Genomic DNA, 21707 nt, shown 5'->3' with positions numbered 1-21707 from the left:
AGTAAGAGGACTTCTAAAAGGAGACGGCATCGTCAGATTTATCAAGGCACAGATACTCAGATGGATGGGACATATAGAAAGGAGAAATCTAGAAGCCGTCATCAAGGAAATTTCCAAATGGAGACCTGTATCAGGCAGACCACGAGGAAGACCCAAAACTAGATGGGAGAACCAGATAGTCGAGGACCTTAAGAAGATGGGAGTCAGACAATGGGTAAGCATAAGCAAAAACAGAAACGAATGGAGAAAAATTGTAGAAAATGCCAAGACACACAACCAATTGTAAAACCAAAATGTTAATGCGGATTGATTCACCGCGACAAACGAATCGGAAGAGCCCAAGGAGGGCGGCAATCTTCGTTCAAAGTCCTCGATTAAACACCATCAAAGAGGACAGAGAAGACGTAGCATCGCAGTATTCTTACTTTTATACCAAGAAAGAGGTTGTGGCTCTTGAAGAAGGCCCCCATCTGGTTGAAGATTAATCTAGCGTTTCCACGCGCTCTCTTGGTTGTTCATCCATGATCCATTCTTCATGTATGATCGTGCTGAGGTAGTTTTAGTGCGTCACTCTTTCACCAGGGATTTGGTTGACGTAGATTTAACCTACTGTTATCTTTTTCTTGCTAATGGTCATAACCTTTGTCTTCTTTACGTTTGTATTTAGTTCATATTTTTTACTGTAATACGCGATTTTGGTCATAACGACTTGTAGGCCTTTTAGATTGTCCGCAAATACTATTGTGTTATCTGCATATCTGATATAGTTTCGTCGGTACCCGTTTAGTAGAATACTTTTTCAGTTTCGTGCAAAGCTTTGATAAATAGTCTTGCAGAGTAGAGATTGAAGATTAGAGACAAAATACAGCCTTGTCACAGTTCACCCACATATTCAGTGTGTTTACCCTGAACCCTGAGATTTGCGGTCTTATTCCAGTAAAGGTTTCTAATTATTTTCAGATCTTGGTTGTTAATTTCTTATCTTTTAGAATTTGCATCATCTTGGCGTTCTGTGCTCGATCAAACTATTAGTTCACATTCATCAATAATTCTTTGTTTCAAATCCTGCAAATATGTTGATCACCTAACATAAACACATGATTTTAGATAACCCGAAAGAAAAAGTCTAATGGATTAAGGTCCGGAGAACCAGTATTTCACTCTATGAATCATCTACGTCCATTACACCGGTTTAGAAAATTCTCATTCTAAAAATTTCTAATAAGTCGTTAAAAGTGGGGAAGCGCTCCTCCATCTTTCTCAAACCAAAAATTTTATGGTAACTGGCCATTCTGTTGAAGTGCGAGAATAATTTGGTTCTTTAGTTTAAATACTTGTCGCCAGTCAAGTTTTCGTCTATAAAAAATGTGTCTATAAGCCTATTTTGGACAATTTTCATCCAAACAACTTCAACTTTTTTTTTTGATGCTGTTCTAACACGATCGCCAAATCCGGTCATTATTAATATTTCAAAACGATTTTTTTCACATAAATGAATAATATTTTATTTTATAACTTGTTAAGTACTGTGAATTGGTTTGTCGTTAGTACTTACCTACTAGATAGTACTCGTTTATTTCTTATTACATTGTTTTAATACAAAATAAAACATAAGACACGAGTTTACGTCTACCCTTAATGTGATAGTGAATAAATTAGGCTTTTCAACTGTAAAATGATTTATTTTCCGTTTAACAATTTTTTTCTACCAAACTTGACATGTATGAATTAGGAATAGCAAGTTCTTTTAAAATCCATAAAAATATACAGGGTGTTCCATTTAAATTAAATAAGTGAAGGATATTTCTCGTAAAACCAAAAGTAGAGTAGTAACAAAAAATATGTCATCGGATGCGTTAATATACACTAAATTTGCATACAAAATTTCATTAATGCCGTCTTTTTTTGATTCAAAGATATTTAGATGCCAAATTAAATCTATGTAATGGCTAGTATGAGTTCCTCATTGAACAATTATGAGACATGTTCATTCTAGGAACTCATAGTCCTCCAGTTGCACTACAGATTATTCAGATACCCACAGATGCCCCTTTTGACAAAATGAGGAAATATGCTGCAAGGAGATATCTACTTACTTTACTTTTTCGTGGCCGGAAATCTATAGTTTCGGAGCCCAGTATTGGACTGTGTCCAATGCTAGTTGGTTGCCTGTCCATAAGCCATCTAGAGTGCATATATGCGGGCAGTTTGAACAGACTAATAGTGCTGTGTTCTGTATTGCTCCGCACTTGTCGTCATTCCCGTTCAGCAGATCCCATTTAATATTATTTGACCTAGTCACCGGTTCTTAAACGGTTCAGAATGCGCCACGTCGACCAGTCAGTCGCTTGAAATCTCGCTTTATGGAGTTTGGAGTTTCTGTTAGTGGACAACAGGGTGACCGAAAAAGAAAAGAGTCTCCATCCATGTATTTTCTTTACTCTATACTTACCTTCTCAGTTACATAGAGCAGAGGGTCTCAATCTGTGGTACATGTACCACTGGTGGTACATATCATTATCGGCGGTGGTACTCAAAACACAGAAAAAATTAAAATAGTAGCACTTAGTAAGTATTGATAATACAATTTAAAAATATAGGTGGTACCAAAAATAATAAAAATAACTGTAGGTGGTACATCACTCAAAAAGGTTGAGAACCGCTGACATAGAGTATGCCGGCGCTTCCTGGAAACGCTGGCTGTCCCTACAGACAGTGGTCACTGAAAAAAACACAAACAGATTAGATAGACTCTTCTCAGAGCCAAAACTGACAATTGCTAGTCTGAACATCGAGGGTATTACAAAATCTAAAGGAGACATCCAATTAGAAATAAGCTGAGACAGTTTGCCTTGGTCATTTCTGTTCGAGATGTAAACACGCGTTAAACACATCACGAATATCAAGCTACAAACATATAATTTGAAATGACAAACTGTGATTTAGGATTTCACTATGAATCAATAACTAAAGAGATAGTTAGCATGAATTTTTGGTAAATTAAATATATTTCTATTAAAGATACTAGAAATTCTTTACGAAGCTTCTTTATCAAAAAAGTATTCCGCTAAGTTTGTACCAATGTAGGTGGTTTGAGGATTACATTGACCGCATCTATGACCGTGTCAATGTTATATATTTGAAATCGTAACAATCTATTATTATCAGTAGCAAGAGCAGAAGCTAATAGACCAGGGCATTTAGCACAAAAAACACCCGAATAAATAAATTTTTAAATACAGCACCTAGAGACTTGCAGTTTTTTGCATTATGTTCAGGATGACGTCAGGAAAAAAGTCTAATATTCAAAAATGGGTGGAAATGCATAATTGCACTGTAAAGTGCATAAAATGCATCCAAAATTGCATAAATATAAAAATAAAGTCAAAATCAGTATAATATACTTTTTCTGTATAATATATATGTATAATATACCTACTACTGTTTCTTAATATTATTAAGAAACAAAATTTATTATTTGGGGGGTTTTTGGGGTCACTGAATACGATTACGCCATCAGAACTGATCCCCAGATCACCTGGTGCCCAAGGTCACGACAAGAGAAGTCATCTTCTGGAGTTTCGATGGTTTTCGGCATTAAATCGATGCAAACGGATTACTCACACGTTTTAGGGGTCGCTAAATACGAATATGATATCACAATTGACCTCCGGAGTACCTGGTGCCCAGGTTCTCTACTAAGGCACGTCATCTTCTGGAGTTTCGAGGGATTCCGGCACTAAACTGATGTAACTGGACTACTCGGGGGGTTTTTGAGGTGGTTAAACACGAAGATGGCATCAGGATAGACCTTAGGATCACCTGGTGCCCAAGGCCACTGTAAGTGACGTCATCTTCTGGAGTTTCGAGGGCTTTCAGTATCAAATTGATGCAAACGGATTACTTTTGAAGTTGCTAAACACGAATATGCCATCAACACCGACTCCCTGTGCACCTGGAGCCCAAGCTCACTGCAAGGGGCGTCTTCTTCTGGAGTTTGAGAGATTTCGGCATTAAATTAATAAAAATGGAATACTCGGGGGTTTCTGAGTCGTTAAACACGAATATGCCATCACAACAGACGTCTCGATCACCTGGTGCCCAAGGTCACTGCAAGGGACGTCACCTTCTGGAGTTTCGAGGTCTTTCGGTAATAAATTAATGCAAACGGATTACTTACGTGTTTTTGGAGTTGCTAAACACGAATATGATATCAGAATTGAACTCCAAAGAATCTGTTGACCAGGATAGCTTCTAGGGCACGTCATCTTCTGGAGTTTCGAGGGTTTTCGGCATAAAATGGATGCAGATGGATTACTCGGGGGGTTGTTGACGTCGCTAAACACGAATATGACATTAAAACAGACCCATGGAGCACCTGGTGTACAGGGTCACTGCAAGGGACATCTTCTGGAGTTTCGAGAAATTTCGTCATTAAATTGATGCAAATGGATTACTGACGGGTTCTTGAGGTCGCTAAATACGAATATGCCATCAGAACCGAATCCCGGAGACCTGGTGCTCAAGGTTATTGCTAGGAGTGTCATCTTCTGGAACTTCCAGAGTCTTCGGTACTAAATTGATGCAAACGGATTACTCATAGATTTTTGGAGTTGCTGAACGCGAATACGCCATCAGATCTCATCCTCGGAGCACCTGGTGCCTAAGGCAGGTCATCTTCTGAAGTTCCGAGGGTTTTCGGCATTCAATTAATGCAAACGGATTACTTACTAGTCATATTTTGAAGCTGTTGAACACGATTGCGTCATCAGAACAGACACCAGAGCACCTGGTACCTAAGGCACGTCATCTTCTGGAGTTTCGAGGGTTTTCGGTACTTAATTGATGCAAATGGATTACTATGGGTTTTTGCTATTTCTGAACATAAATACGCCATCAGAACATATACCGGAGCACTTGGTGCCTACGGCACGTTATCTTCTGTAGTTTCGATAGTTTTCGATACTAGATTAGTGCAAACCGATTACTCTTGAGTTTGTGGGGTTGCTGAATATGAATATGCCATCAGACCCAACCCACGCAGCATCTGGTGTCTAAGGCAGGCCATCTTCTGGATTTTCGAGTGTTTTCGGTACTAAATTGATGAAAACGGAATACTCATCGGTTTCTGGGGTACCTGAACACGAAAACGCCATCAGAACAGACACCGAAGCACCTGGTGCCTAAAGCACGCTATATTTTGGAGTTTCGAGAGTTTTCGGTACTAAATTGATGAAAAATGGATTACTTTTTGACAACGTGCAATAAAGTAGACACTTCTGTTGTATGTAGGCATATTAATTTATTAAAATTCTTAAAATTTATCCACAAGGGAGTGGAAGTACAAAACGTTTTCGGTCAAACTGACCATTATCAGTGTAAACCTGCAAATAAGTGAACCACTAAGATTAAAAAGCAAAAGGGTTAAATTTTGACAGTTGAAAAAAATTAGAAAATGTGGTTATTTATGTTCAGTGTACAAGTAATTGTAACTAACCACTTCAATAGGTGTAAAACCCTCAAAATTATATTATTGTTACATTCTATATTAAAAAGTAGTCGACATTAAGTCGATGTCTTAAGATTTTAAAGATCACTAGTCGGTGATCTGTGGTCGGTAGTCGACCACATGTTGTTAGTGTTTACCGACCTCAAAAACCCCCGAGTAATTTATTTTCATCAATTTAATGCCGAAATTCCTTAAAGCTTCAGATGATGACGTCCCTTGTAGTGACCTTGAGTACCAGGTGCACAAGGGGCCGGTTGTGATAGCATATTCGTGGTCAGTGTCCTTAAAAACCCTCCAGTAATCCAGTTGCATCAATTAAATGCCGAAAGCCCTCGAAACCGCAGAAGATCATGTGTCCTAGTAACGACCCTGTGCACCAGGTATTCCGAATTTCAATTATGATGGCATATTTATGTTTAGCTACCCCAAAAACCCATAAGTGATCCGTTTGCATCAATTTAATACCGAAATCCCTCGAAACTTCAGAAGATGACGTCCCTTGCTGTGACCTTTTGCACCAGGGGATCCGGTGGTCTGTTTTGATAGCGTATTCGTGTCTAACAGCTCAAAAACCCCGAGTAACCCATTTTTATCAATTTAATGACAAAATCCCTAAAAACTCCAGAAGATGACGCCCATTTCAGTGACCTTGGGCTCCAGGTGCACAGTGGGTCGGTTCTGATGGCATATTCGTGTTTAGCGACCTCAAAAACCCTCCAGTAATCTATTTGCATCAATTAAATGCCGAAATCCCTCGAAACCCTAGAAGATGACGTGCCTTAGTAGCGACTCTGGGCACCAGGTACTCCGGAGGTTAATTCTGATGGCATATTCGTGTTTACCGACACCAAAAAACCCGTGAGTAATCCGTTTACATCAATTTAATGCTGAAAACACTTGAAACTCCAGAAGATTACGTGCCTTAGTAGCGATCCTGGGCACCAGGTACTCCGGAATGAATTCAATTCGTGTTTGGCGACCTCAAAAACCCCCGAGTAATCCGTTTGCACCAATTTAATACCGAAAGCCCTCGAAAGTCCAGAAGATGGCGTCCCTTGCAGTGACTTTAAGCACCAGGTGATCCAGAGGTCTCTTCTGATGACATATTCGTGTTTAACCACCTCAAAAACCCCCCAAATAGTCCAGTTGCATCAATTTAGTGCCGAAATCCCTCAAAACTCCAGAAGATGACGTGCCTTAGTAGCGACCCTGGGCACCAGGTACTCCGGAGGTCAATTCTGATGGCATATTAGTACTTAGTGATCCCTAAAACACGTGAGTAATCCGTTTGCATCGATTCAACGCCGAAAACCATCGAAACTCCAGAAGATGACGTTTTTTGCACTGACCTTGGGAACCAGGTGATCCGGGAGTCAGTTCTGATTGCGTAATCGTATTCAGTGACCACAAAAACCCCCAAATAATAAATTTTGTTCCTTAGTATACTGATTTTGACTTTATTTTTATATTTATGCAATTTTGGATGCATTTTATGCACTTTACAGGGCATTTATGCATTTCCACCCATTTTGAATAGTAGACTTTTTTCCTGGCATCATCCTAAACATAATGCAAAAAACTGCAAGTCACTAGGTGCTGTATTTAAAAATTTATTTATTTTGTGCTTAATGCCCTCGTCTATAATAAACGTCCATATCAATAATTTTAGAATTTGGGCTTTAAAAACCGAAAATAGAAGCCATTAAGTGACAGATGTTTAAACCTTAGATAGGTAATTGCTATTCAATAATAACTTAAACGAATATAAAATACATATTTCAGTAAAAAACATTAGTTTTCAGTATTTCATTTTACTGGGTAAGCTTTTTGGCTTTTTGGTTATAGTAAAATGCAATTTAATATCATGTTTCTGCAAACCTCGCCAATATACATAAAACATTCATTGTCTGGTTAAAAACCGATAAATTTAAATAATTAATGACGCTGGGGTTTCTATGCAATGTACTATAGACCTAATCATTTATTCAGTCACACTTCGGCACCACTAAATATAGCAGCAACTAACTTTAATATTAATCACTACGATGGAGTCACTAATCGCAACGTTGATATTTCGTCCAGTGTATTTAGTGACAAGTCTGTAAACGCTACAATATTTCCCCCATGCAGTTTTTCTCCTGCTATTATAATTTTGAAAATCTTAACTTATTCAAAATCCAAGAATATCTACAGGGTGCGACATTATTGCGAGAAGTCCAATTACTAGTTTGTCGTAAGAGATACGAAAAAAAATTATTTAGGTGAAAGTTGGGGCATAGATAGGACCACAATTTAAAAATATTTTCAAATATATAGGGCTACCCATCTTGACAGGGTGAAACAAACTTTTTTAATGGAACACCCTGTACATTTTTACATTTTTAAATTCACTTCAATGTTTTCTTTCTTAAATATAAGGTTTTGCAATGTTATACGAGGTAGTTTAAAAGATATTTATGTTTTTTTATGAATTTCGTAACAATATTCACAATAAGTAGAATTTTGTAGTGATTTGAAATCAAAAAATTTAGTTATGTTCAAATGAGAGTTAAATGTTTAATTTTGGTATACAGGGTTGGTAAAAACTCGGAGTGAGTATTTTCAGAGTTTTCTTGTCTGGAACTCTCTGTATTTTAGTATTGTAATGAAATATAGTCAAACCCGCTTATTAGAATACCTCTTAAAGGAATATCCCGGTTTAAGGAATATAAATTTGAGGTCCCGAAACGTTTCTACTAGCGACCAATGATCGGTTATTAGAATATTCCGGTTATAGGAATACTTTGGATTGGCACGAAGGCTATTCCAATAAGCGGGTTCGACTGTACTATTTTATGGTACTTTTTTATTTCTTAGACACCTAATTGCTTTAATTCCGAGTTATTCGTGATTCTTTAATCCAAGCATTAATTGCAACAATTACGTGAAATTTTATTAAGTTGGCCGTGAAAATATTCAACAGAATAATTTTTAGAAAAAAAATACATAATTATCTACTAGACTGATAATTTATTTAATAATACTGGATGAGATAGCAAAATACCGAGGTAGTTAAGATTGTTGGTGTGTAAAACATTAATAAAAAGACACACTATTCTAACTAGTTAGCTGTGACTTTGCTTTGTTACTATTATTAACCTAAATTTTTCTAAGGGGGAACTGATTAACCCTTTCGCTGCTGATCACGCACCAGCGCGTTATATGGTTACTGCAGTCAGGTGCCGTTCACAAGCCAGCAAGTGATATGGTTACTTGAGTCAGGTGCCGTTCGACAAAATGGATCCTAGCTGAGTTCCATCCTCTTCAATAGGCAGCGAATGTGTTAATATGGTTTTTGTGCTAGAATATTATAACAAAAATGTGCTAGTAGCAATAAGAATTTATCATCAGCAATTCTCTGATATACGACAACCAAGAAGATATACAGGGTGTAACAAAAATACGGGTCATAAATTAAGGTGCATATTCTGGGACCAAAAATAGTTCGAATGAGCCTAACTTACCTTAGTACAAATATGCACATAAAAAAGTTACAGCCCTTTGAAGTTACAAAATGAAAATCAATTTTCTCGAGTATATCGAAAACTATTAAAGATTTTTTATTGAAAGTGGACGTGTGGTATTCTTATGGCAGGCATATCTTAAAAAAAAATTATAGTAAAATTTGTACACCCCCTAAAAGTTTTATGGGGTTTTGTTCCCTTAAACCCCCCCAAAACTTTTGTTTACGTGCCAATTAAATTATTTTTGTGGTACCATTAGTTAACTTCAATATTTTCAAAACTTTTTTTTCCTCTTACTATTTTTTCGATAAGGCAGTTTTAGTCGAGATGCTGCTTCTTTTTTAATATGTTTACATAAAAAATTTATGGGGGTTTTGTGCCTTTAAACCCCCCAAATGTTTATGTACGTTCCAATTAAACTATTACTGCCGTACCATTAGTTAAACACAGTGTTTTTAAAACTTTTTTGCCTCTTTGTATTTTTTCGATAAGGCACCTTTTATCGAGATGTGGCTTCTTTTTTAAGATGGTTAAAAATGTAAATCATAAATAAATTTTCATATTATTACCAAGTCTCCATAATCGTACTTCCATATACAAATATGTGGTGAATTTGACAAATATTCAAAATATCTCTATAAAAACTGACTTTTCGAAAAAGTACTAAGAGGTAAAAAATGTTTTACAACATTGTGTTTAACTAATGGTACTACAATAATAATTAAATTGGAACGTACACAAAAATTTGGGGTGGTTTAAAGGAACAAAACCCCCATAAAATTTTTAACGGGTGTCCAAATTTTACTATAATTTTTGCTTAAGATACTACTGCTATAATAATGCCACATGTCCATTTTCAACAAAAAATCTCGTATATCTCTCGCAAAAAAATAGTTTTCGATATATTGGAAAAAATCGATTTTCATTTTGTAACTTCAAAGGGTTGTAACTTTTTTTATGTGCACATTTGTACTAAGGTAAGTTAGGTTCAATCGAACTATTTTTGGTCCCAAAATATGTGATTAAATTTATGACCTGTATTTTTGTTACACCCTGTATTTATCAAAGTTTACTAGAACGGTTTCAACCGCTTTGACAAGTAGATTACCAGAGATGTGATCGAACAAAAACTATTGTAAATGAAGAGAATGAATTAAATTTAATACTTAGTGTGACTGAGAATCAGCATATTAGTACGAGGGTTCTCGTAATCTACGTGTCTAGTCCGTTGAAACCATTCTAGTAAACTTTGAAAGCCTCTCCTTTTGGTTGTCGTCCAACAATCTTAATTAGTTAGTTATTTTGATATCTCATCCAATATTAGTAAATTAAAGATCAATCTAGATTATTACGTATTTTGTTTTCGAAAAATTATTTTGATTGAATATTTTCACGGCCAACTTAATATTTCGCGTAATTGCTGTTGCAATTAATGTTTGGCTTAAATAATCACGAATATCTCACAAATATAAGTGCTTATAGCACTTATAGCACTAGCTATATAAAGTAGCATTTCATTACCATACTAAAATAGAGGGTCAGACATTTCAGAAAAGTCAGAAAATACTCATTCTGAGTTTCGACCAACCCTTTATACCAGAATTAAACATTTCTCTATATTCATAATTTCCAACAATATTGGGCTATATTAAAAATCATTTGAACATTAATAGACTTTTAGGTGTCAAATCACTACAATTCTACAGGGTGTGAAGATTGGTACGTAATTAATAAAAATCCGTCATTATCTTTTAAACTACCTTTTATAACATTACAAAATCATATATTTCAGGAAAGAAACATCGAGGAGAATCTAAAAATGTAAAAATATACAGTGTTCCATTAAAAAAATGTAAGTTTGTTTCACCCTCTCAATACGGGTGGCCCTGTATATTTGAAAATATTTTAAATCATTTTCCTATATACGTCTCAACTTTTACCTAAATAAATTTTTTTCGTATCTTACGACAAACGCGAATTTGTACTTCCTCGTACTAAAGCCGCGCCATTTATATTGATTTATTAATAGACTATTTATTTATTTATTCAAATTTTAGTAGCAACACAACTCTATGGGGTAAATATTGTTCCTCCCGCTGTATATATTATATGTGTGTACCATAACATGGATTACAAATTTCAGCATGCACCTACAACACTTCCCCAAAACTTGCTTTATTTTTCCTTCCCTAGCATATAGGTGAAGTGATGGTGGTCATGGAACGGCATTCAGTAATCTGCTTTATACAGGGTGTTTCATTAAGAATTGTCCATATCGTAACTGGAGAAAACTTGGCACGAAATGCGAAGATTTAACCCAAAACACTTAAATAAAATATTCTTCCTTACCGAGATACAGAGTGTTTTATTACAAATATTCTAAAATGATTTTAGCCCATTGTTTTAACACCTTCCAATATTTTTTGTTCCAACTTGACAAAGAGTTTACACATGTTAGGATACTCTAACTAGTGTTAAAAAATAGTTTTCCTCTGTTACTAGAGGCGTGCTGTAGGGATATATACTTCATTTTCGCCCCTTTTCCCCCGCCAATATAGTAATAATCATTTCAGCATGTTTTTTTTATTCCTTGTTACTTTTTACATAAATATCATCCTTTTGTCTCATTGCGATAGAGTAAGTAGTTTTCAAGTTATTTACGTTTAAAGATAATGGATTCCATAAGACTATGTAAAACTACATTCAATAAGATTATGTTTTTAAATACATATAATCTTATTGAATCCATTACATTAAAACCCAAATAACTTGAAAACTACTACTCTATCGCATTGAGACAACAGGATAATATTTACGTAAAAAGTAACGAAGAATCAAAAAACATGCTAAAATGATTATTACGACAGTGGCGTAGATTGTAAGGAGGAAAAGGGGCGAAAATTAAGTATATATCCCTACAGTACGCCTCTGGTAACAGCGGAAAACTATCTTTTAAGATTAATTAAAGTATCCTAACATGTATAAACTATGTGTCAAGTTTTAACAAAAAATAATAAAAGGTGCTTTAACAATGGGCTAAAATCATTTTAGAACATTTGTAATAAAACAATATGTATCTCGGTAAGGAAGGATATTCTATTTAAGTGTTTTGTGTTAAATCTTCGTATTTTGTGCTAAGGTTTCTCCAGTTACGACATGGACAATTCTTAATGAAACACCCTGTATAATAAATCTCTTCAGACAGGTAAGTGAGACACTGAGTTGCTGTTTGGGGATACTCAGAAGTTGAAATAAATCGAGGGGCATCAATTTTTTATTTGATCTAAATACTAAAGTTAATATCTTGAATGCAAATTTCATTGAACTATAGAGGTTCCAAAGAACTAATACAATTTTAAATTGTGCCTAGAAAAATTTTCAAAATATTAGAATCTTGTATTTCCAGAGTATTTTAAATGGTAATAAAAAGCAATATGAGCCATTCTTGTAATTTTTAATAAAAGCACAAATCTTATATTTAAAAATTATCAAATGCAATTTATTAAAAAAATAATAAAAAAAATTTCCAAAGATAGATTATTAGGTATCTATAATTTTAACAACTTTAATTATCTGTCCTTCAAATAGGTAATATTTCTGATGTCGATGAGTATTAAAAACAATTCATTTGCAAGGTGATTAAATAAAAACGAAACAGAACCTTTATTAGAAATTGCGTCAATATTATATGAAAATTCAGATACCTGTCGATTTTTGTTTAAAAGTAGACCGTTTTCCCGATATTCTAGACTTTGCCCTTACAATTGTATATTCAATATTCTTGAAATTTTGAAATTCCCCTTAATACTTAAAAAAGATGAGCCGTCGAGAGATGCCTAGCAAATGAGAAGCATTGTAACTGAATGATGCTACATTCCACTGAAATGTTCTTTTGGAGAAGAATATTACGAATTCCGTGGACCGACCACAGGACAAATAATTCAATTATACGTGAGCTAAAGGTCAGCAAACAGCTCTCCAACAAAGTCCATCTCCAACAATTAAAATACTTTGGACATGTTATCAGATCAGATATAGAAAATACGGAAAGACTTATTATCCAAGGAAAGGTCCAAGGTTATCCAACCTATGCACGAGTTATATAATATAATTGATGGATTCGACCGTTACTTGATGGAAGTTCATTTTATCTAACAATAAAACATTGAAAACGTTTGTTTCCTTTACTTCCACAAAATTTATTACAACTATGTGACTACAGCTGTTTCGGCACAGTGCCTTTCTCAAGTGATTTAGAGGTTGAGGAGTGGGGAGCTGTTTGTCTCGAGTTGGTCATTCAAAATTATATCTGTATTTTTCAATTTATTAATTTCCACCGATTCTAATAAACATAGCTTAAGGCCTTTATTTTGAATATGCAGAATTTTAAACTGTTCATTAAATGAATGATTATGATCTAGAAGGTGAAGTGAATATGTAGAAGTGTCTGTTTTTCTATTGTTGAAAGCCCTTTTGTGTTCTGCTATCCATTTGTCAAAGGTTCTGCCAGTTTGACCGATGTATGTTTTTGGACAGTCACAACAAGCTAGTTTGTAAACACCACTCTGTAGTTGTTTTCTCTTTCGGCTCTTATTGTTCTTAATATATTTGCTTAAGTTGTTGTTAGTTCTGAAATCTGGTGTTATTCCTTTCTTTTTTATGTATCTGGCTATTTTTGGATATGTGATAGAGCAGAAGGAACTGGGTTCTTTCTGTGGTGGTGAATAGACTTATTTCAGGACTTTCTTATGGAGTTTTTGGTTTAAAATTTTGATAATTGTTTGTTCGTTGTAGCCATTGTTTACTGCTATTTGTTTAATGATGTTCAGTTCTATCTCGAAATTATTTTTTGACATGGGAATTTCTGTCAGTGTATGTATCATGCTATGGTGGGCTGCTAGTTTGTGTTGTGTAGGATGGGATGATGAATTGTGTATAGTTGTGCCAGTATGGGTAGGTTTATGATATACGGAGAACTCATGTTTGTTGTGTAGTCTGGTAATTGTTACATCTAGAAAGTTTATGGACTTATTCTGTTCTGTTTCTATAGGGCTTTTCATTCACAGTCATTTGTTTCGAGCTTCTGTTATATGTCGTATAATCCGTGTATATTAATATTATACACAGATTATACAACATATGACAGAAGCTCGAAACAAATGACAATCGATGAAAAGCCCTATTGTAAACTCAATATTACTATGAAATGAATCTATCCTATCAGTGATTTCTATGATATCATACATTAATTCACTTCATAGTAATATTGAGTTTACAATAGAAACAGAACAGAATAAGTCCATAAACTTTCTAGATGTAACAATTACCAGACTACACAACAAACATGAGTTCTCCATATATCATAAACCTACCCATACTGACACAACTATACACAATTCATCATCCCATCCTACACAACACAAACTAGCAGCCTACCATAGCATGATACATACACTGACAGAAATTCCCATGTCAAAAAATAATTTCGAGATAGAACTGAACATAATTAAACAAATAGCAGTAAACAATGGCTATAACGAACAAACAATTATCAAAATTTTAAACAAAAAACTCCATAAGAAAGCCCTGAAATTAGTCTATCCACCACCACAGAAAGAACCCAATACCTTCTGCTCTATCACATATACTTGCAAGATAACAACAAAAATAGCCAGACACATAAAAAAGAAAGGAATAACACCAGCTTTCAGAACTAACAACAACTTAAGCAAATATATTAAGAACAATAAGAGCCGAAAGAGAAAACAACTACAGAGTGGTGCTTACAAACTAACTTGTGGCGACTGTCCGAAAACTTACATCGGTCAAACTGGCAGAACCTTTGACAAGCGGATAGCAGAACACAAAAGGACTTTCAACAATAGAAAAACAGACACTTCTACATACGCACTTCACCTTCTAGATCATAATCATTCTGTTAATGAACAGTTTCAAATTCTGCATATTCAAAATAAAGGCCTTAAGCTGTCTTTATTAGAATCTATGGAAATTAATAAATTGAAAAATACAGATACAATTCTGAATGACCAACTCAAGACAAACAGCTCCCCACTCCTCAACCTCTTCAGTTAAAGACTTTAAAAAGGCAAACCCACAGTAATCTAAATCACTTGAGAAAGGCACTCTGCCGAAACAGCTGTAGTCACATAGTTGTAATAAATTTTGTAGAAGTATAGAAAACAAACGTTTTTAGTGCTTTATTGTTAGAATTTATATATATATTTTTATTTTGCGCTAAGGCCTTCACCTCATTCCAAGACTTTCCTTGACCTCTTATCTCGTTCATGATGGATCTTCTCCAAGTTTGTGCTGGGTGACCTATTTTTCTTTTTTCTTGGGGATTTCACTATTGGGCAGTCTTTTCAATACAGAAACCTTTTTTGTCGGAGTGCGTGACCGATCCAACCCCTCTTTCTGGACTTTATTTCATTTTCTACCCTCTTTTGTTGAGTCAGGTGTAGGAGATCTTCGTTTCTGATGATGTTTGGCTAGAAAATACGGACAATTCTTCGTAGACATTTGTTAACGAAGGCCTGCAGTTTGTCTATCAGGGTTTTTTTCACTTTCCAGGTTTCACATCCATAGAGTAGAACATACATGACATTTGACTGGAATATTCAGATCTTTGTCCTTGTAGTATATTCGCTAGACCTCCAAACAGGGTTGAACATGCTGAATGCTTGCTGAGCTTTTCGTATCCTCATAGGAATATCGTCTTCTGTACCTCCGTTTTCTGTTACTCCAAGATACGTAACGTTTGACACATTTTCAATCTGCATGTTGTCGATAGTAAATAGCGTGTTGTTTCTTGCATTATTCTCATGGATTTGGTTTTACTAATATTGATTTTCAAACCTATTTTATTGGCTTCAGTGGAAAGTGTTTCCAATTGGTCAGCCACATCTTGGAACTTTTGTCCTAATAGGCAGATATCGTCGGTGTATTCTAAATCGCTTAGGCGTGTGGTTAACGTCCATTGTATCCCTCTTGTGTCGGAGTCTAGTTTGGAGAGAACATAGTCTATAGCTATTTTGTTCTGAAGCTTTTTCGACGTCCGATGTGGACGTCGAAACGTTAATAAAACCATTTTTTTAGTTAAATTGTGGCTTATTTCCCATTTAGTATAGTCTATAGCTATGTTAAAAAGAAACGAAGAAAGCACGCATCCCTGTCTGACTCCAGTAAGTAGTTATAATTTCAGTTCTTATAACTTCTAGGTATTTATACCGTTCAAAATGTTTTATTATTCCGTTTTCTGTTTCGAAATCTTTTCCCTAACCTCCTATTATTATGTATTGTGTTTTTTATATATTTCTGTTTAATCACGTATGTTATGTCTCGCATGTATTCGGCAAGAACTACCTAATCATCGACGAAGAAGATTGTACAAAAGTGCATGTCTTCTATCAGTATCCCCATTTGGCTGCATTTTTTTATCGACTATTTTAAAGGGCAGTATACCTAAATTTTAAACAAGGTTGGGGAGATTCAGGGCTCTGTTTAAGACCTTTTGTTCATTGTTTATTGTTTTGATATATGATGTTACCAAGTTTGTTCCTTATTATATTAGGCACGTTTTGTAGGTCATGATCAAATGTTTCTCCTTATTCTTCTGAACACGCTGTGTGTTCTTTGACCATTGACTATCAGTCTCTCTGTTTACACCAGCTATCAACCATATTTAGGACTGCTTGAATACTCCCAGACACCACCTGGGCAAATTTGCCCGTAACGACGACTGCAATATTGTCAGCGTATCCTAGACAGTAAAAGTCTTTTGTGGACAGATTTTTGAGAAAAGCTTCTACCAAAATTGTCCAAAGTACAGTTGACAGAACGTCTTCTTGTTTACAGCCTCCACTTGCTCTTGCTTTGATGGTTGCTTTACTATATTTAAGAGATGTCCTTATCCATCTGCATATTGACGCAGGTGTGTCTCGTCTACTCATTGACCTAAAGAGTTGGAGTAACATATCAATATTCAATATCTAAAAAAGCGGCCATTACTACCTCTTTGTCCTCCATTGTCTATGAGATAAGCCTATTTAGACCATTCAATACTGAGACCATAGATTTACTAGGTTGATATGCATATTGACGATTAGAAGATTATCGTTTAGCACTCCATCTCTTATGTATCTATCCAGAAGCTTTTTCAGCGTTTGTAATAGAAAATACGATTGCCTACGAGTATACGACTTTGGTGTTAGGTCTGATACTTTATCTACCTTAGACCTAAATGACTTTAACCTTTTGCCATACTTCCGGTACGTCCCCCATGCTAAACTGGCTTTGAGGAACTTGCTTATGTGTGTTATCAATAATTCTATGATATCAAAAAGCTCTAATCCCATATGCAAAAGTATCGGATATATGACATCGGTCCTTGGAGACTTATATGGCTAATATTTGTTTACAACCCATATAATTTTACTTGATTTTGTTACAGCTACATTGCTGTGGCTGTTACCAATCTAAAGAACTTGGTTTAATCGACCATTGGTCTATGTCGGTTCACCTGCATGCATCATTCAGAATTGTTGAGACCAAAAAGTGCGTGTTTATGAGTTCTCTAAGAATTCCCTCTTTCTTTAATGCTAGCACCATCTATGCTAGAATTATTTAATGCTAGCACCATCCTTTGCCAGGACTTTATGAATTTGAGAGCAGGCAGCGATATCTGTAATCTCCTTGGAAAAACTCTCTCCATGAATTCCTTTTGGCTTTCTGAATGAATTTCTTTATTGTATAGAGTTTACTTATACCTGTAGTAGTCATCCCAGACTTATCGATTACTAACCATAAGCACACCTCATAGAATTCTCCTATGGTATCAAACTGTTAGAGACACTATAATCGTAGAAATAGACTACGTGAAGAATCAGTTCGAATTTTTCCTAAAAGTTCTTTTGTTATTCTATTAGTTAGGCCCAAGGTTTATTGTGCTAATTATGTTATGAATAACTTGCAAGGCGCAATATATTATGACGTGGCTCAATACACAGATTATACATATAATCACTGGCTAGATATTTATTGTAGACTCCTAACTTAAACATCCAAAGGCATTTTGCTCTTTAATACATATTTATTTAAAAATATTTACTGCACAAGGCCTAAATTTCAAATTGTAGTTACTAGTTCAAGGAACCAAAAGTTTTTATGTTTAAGGTGTATTAATTGAATAAATTTGTCTGACGGAACAAAAATTGATATTGTATTTTAAAGTGACTTACCTTATGGTTTGAGGGCTCCCATCCTCTAGGAATTTATAAGAAGAAAGCATGGTATACCCACTTTCATCTAGTACAACTAAACTTTAGGTCGTGAAGACGTAATAAGCTATGTTCTGTTGCAGGAGTGACCATCTTGCTATCGTTGACTGTGTTCCTGAACCTCGTGGCTGAAACCTTGCCCCAAGTATCTGATGCCATTCCCTTGTTAGGTACCAATCGTTATTTTGTCTGACCTGCCTGTGCTGGCTATACATCCTCAGTGCTGCCTGATGAATTATGTATCGTTGTGTATTTGTGATTGTTGTGTCCGCGCGGGTTCAGCTTTATTGGCACCTTAGATAGATTAGTGAAGGCTACAGGATGAAATGGGGAATATAGCAATATATTTATTTGCTTCTTGCCGATATAAAATCTCTGAAAATCATTTGAACCTAATAAATCCATCGGATTATATTGAAATGCTCCCTTAAAATTTATATTCCCATCAATTTAAACCTACTTTATCCCGATTTTCACTCGTTTTTATTGTTTTAACAATTAAATTAAATTAAACTTAAAATTTTTATCTGCTTGCTTTAAATTTTGTAAAATTTGGATTTTTAATATTGCTTATTAGTTTTTTGATATATTTGAATTGCATGAAGTAAATTTGTTGTAGTTAATAGGTATTTTCGTTTAAATAGTTAGCCGAAGATGATAACTCTATATTTGTACTTATTTCAACTGTATGTGACTTTAAGAAGCAAAATAAATAATAAATGTCAATTTTATAAAACCATTTCAGAGATGTCAAATATCCCGAATTTTTCCTACAATTTCTTTAAAAATAGAGACTGGTCGAAATCTACCTGCTATACCAACATCTTCCAGTAAAATATGACAGTAAGGAATTTCCAAATATCTTCGTCAAAGAAAAAGTACCGATGATAATATAAGAATACTATATGCATATATATGTATACATATATATAATATATTATATGTATATACGTATATAATTCTCAGAGATTTTTTCGTAAACATATTGTTACATTCGTCCATTTTTCTGTAGACTTCATTTTATTTCATTATGACGTGGCGATCAAAGAAGAAATGTTTTAGGGCAAAAAGTGGTCTGGAAGAAGTGCTGTTATGTTAGTTTGGATATGGTCTCGTTGTGTTTTGTTACGGAATGTAATTTTGTATTTGTGTTTTTTTATCAATTTTATCTTTACAATTGTTTTGTAGTGTTATTTGCAGTTTAAAATTTTTGCTTTAAACTTTGACTTTTGATCAAAACTAAAATAACTTATGAGGGTGCTGGCATTTTTAGATAATAATGGGAAAACGAATTGGCTTTTATTTAAAAAATGGTTGCTTAAAATGTGGGTGCAATAAATAATTACTAATTACGACTAAATAGAAAACTATTTCTAGGAAATATTTTGGAAAAATCGAACTAAATTGTACCAATACTTTATTAGTCAGTACAATTCATTAAGATATTTATGGTCACTTGTGCAAAATGAATCAAAATTATATTATTACTATTATAGGTATTGATCAAATATCTCAAAACTCACGTCTACAAGTATCTTCAAATAAAATATTTTATGTAAATATTAATCTTTATTAACAGGTTTTTAAGGGACCTAGCAGGGTAAGATGATGAAAAATTCCCTTAACTCGATTCGAATTCCATATAGGCCACTTTTTAGCACATATAGAGAAACTCACTTTCTGAAATTTTTAACCCCGTAGGTAGTCATGTGACCTGCCTAGAGCCTGATTATGCTTTTGAGGTTTTTATTTTTTTATCTCAGTCGCATCGAGAGCTAGCGAAAAACTTGAAATAATAAAGTTGTATCTTTCAAAAAGTTCTGTATGATTTTTTTTGTGAAATTTGAATTTTTAGAACGATTTTAAAATTTTAGATGACTCTAAAAAAACTAAGACACTCGCTCTCACAAAAAAAATATATAACGTGTATTTTTGCACAATATTTTTTCCAAAAGTCTTTATATGGGTGCATATGTACATAGAAACTTGGTTCGAATACTTTGTAAGGGTGAAGATGTTTTATTTTTTGCACGAAAACGGCGTATCGCATGAAAAAAGGGTAAATAGATTTTTTGTCACAAATTGAACCAGAAATTCAAAAATTATTTTTAATTTGGAATATCTGTGGCGTAATATTTTTTTTTTTTAAGTTCAAACCATTATTCGTATGCGCGCCAATGATGAATCTAAAATTCTTAATTGTATGTCAACAAATGCATAATACCTACCTCTTAAAACCTACAAAATTCTATTAGAGTGCTGCCAAAAGTTTCGGCAAAATCGTAAAAAATATGTAAAAATTTTGTTTTCTTCAACGCCCTGTATCTTGAAAATGGATGGCGTTTCAAAAATTTTGTACTAAACAAACCCCAATTATTTTCTAGTTTTTTAACTATCCAAGAGATGGTGTAACCTTTTTTTAAATACCCTGTATAAAATTTTATCTAAAAAGCGAAAAAAGTGAAAAAATGCGGTTTTTTTAAAGGACCCATTTTCGCTGATTTGCGCCCATTTAAAAAAATCTGAAAAAATTCAAGGTAAAATATTGTGCAAAATTTTTTTGTGCAGTTACAGTGTAGTTTTTTTAAACTTATTCTTTTTGAAATCGTTCTGAATTTCAAATCTCCCGAAAAAAAATTTTTTTAAGAAGTTTCTGAAAGCTGCAACTTTTTTATTTAAAGTTTTTCGCTAGCTCTCCATGCGGCTGAGATAAAAAATAAAAACCTAAAAAGCCCAATTAGGCTCTAGGCGGGTCACGTGAATACCTAGGGGGCTAAAAATTTCAGAATATATTTGCTAAAAAGTGGCGTACATGGAAATCGTTTCGTTTTTGGGCATTTTTCATCATCTTATCCGGCTAGGCCCTTTATTTAATTTAAATTCACTTATAAATATGCGGGTTGTTAAAATAAATTTCAGGTTTGCTTACAATCTATGTTTTAATGCCAAACGGACGTTTCGGATACTACAATTTACAGTCCATCTTCAGGCCTCCTGTAAGGTCAAATCACAATGATCTAGGATTTTGAGTTGACTTTACCGGAGACCTGAAAATGGACATGGACCTGAAAACGTCCATTTGGCACAATCAAATAAATTGTGAGTAGGTCTGATGAATTTTATTTCTAGTCACATGTGCAACCCATTCATCATTTTTATAAATAGGTGTTCGTGTAATAATATTTATACATTTTTTTGTTCTCTTTCTCTTGGAATGCAAGCAATTTTAGTCTTGAGTATTGAGGTATTGGCCTAGTAGCCCGATCAAATAAGATTATAATACATTAAATCAAAATGTAATTCCGTACATATTGGAATAAATTTTATATCAAACTTTAGGTCAAAACAAAATATATTTTCAAGAAAGCATATGAATTATATGAGGGGATCACTGTTTAA

The 21707-nt window shown here is 34.4% G+C and overlaps 1 protein-coding gene across 4 annotated transcripts in view; it reads left to right on the top strand.

Moving 5' to 3' along the window:
• The window catches only part of LOC114328607 (neuronal acetylcholine receptor subunit alpha-7), a 1048703-nt gene that overhangs the window by 954243 nt on the left and 72753 nt on the right, over nt 1–21707 (top strand). For 3 of the 4 annotated variants that reach the window (XM_050663684.1, XM_050663683.1, XM_050663681.1), the window contains exon 8: nt 18392–18478. The exons of the other annotated variant lie outside the window; for it this stretch is intronic. In XM_050663684.1, the coding sequence (XP_050519641.1) occupies nt 18392–18478 (87 nt within the window). The remainder of the gene's footprint in view (nt 1–18391; nt 18479–21707) is intronic. 4 annotated transcript variants of the gene reach the window in all.

The sequence above is a fragment of the Diabrotica virgifera genome, chromosome 10, assembly GCF_917563875.1.
Source record: "Diabrotica virgifera virgifera chromosome 10, PGI_DIABVI_V3a".
NCBI classification, from domain to species: Eukaryota; Metazoa; Arthropoda; class Insecta; order Coleoptera; family Chrysomelidae; genus Diabrotica; species Diabrotica virgifera.
The sequence above is the reverse complement of the archived record's forward strand: the minus strand, read 5'-3'. Positions and strand labels throughout refer to the sequence as shown.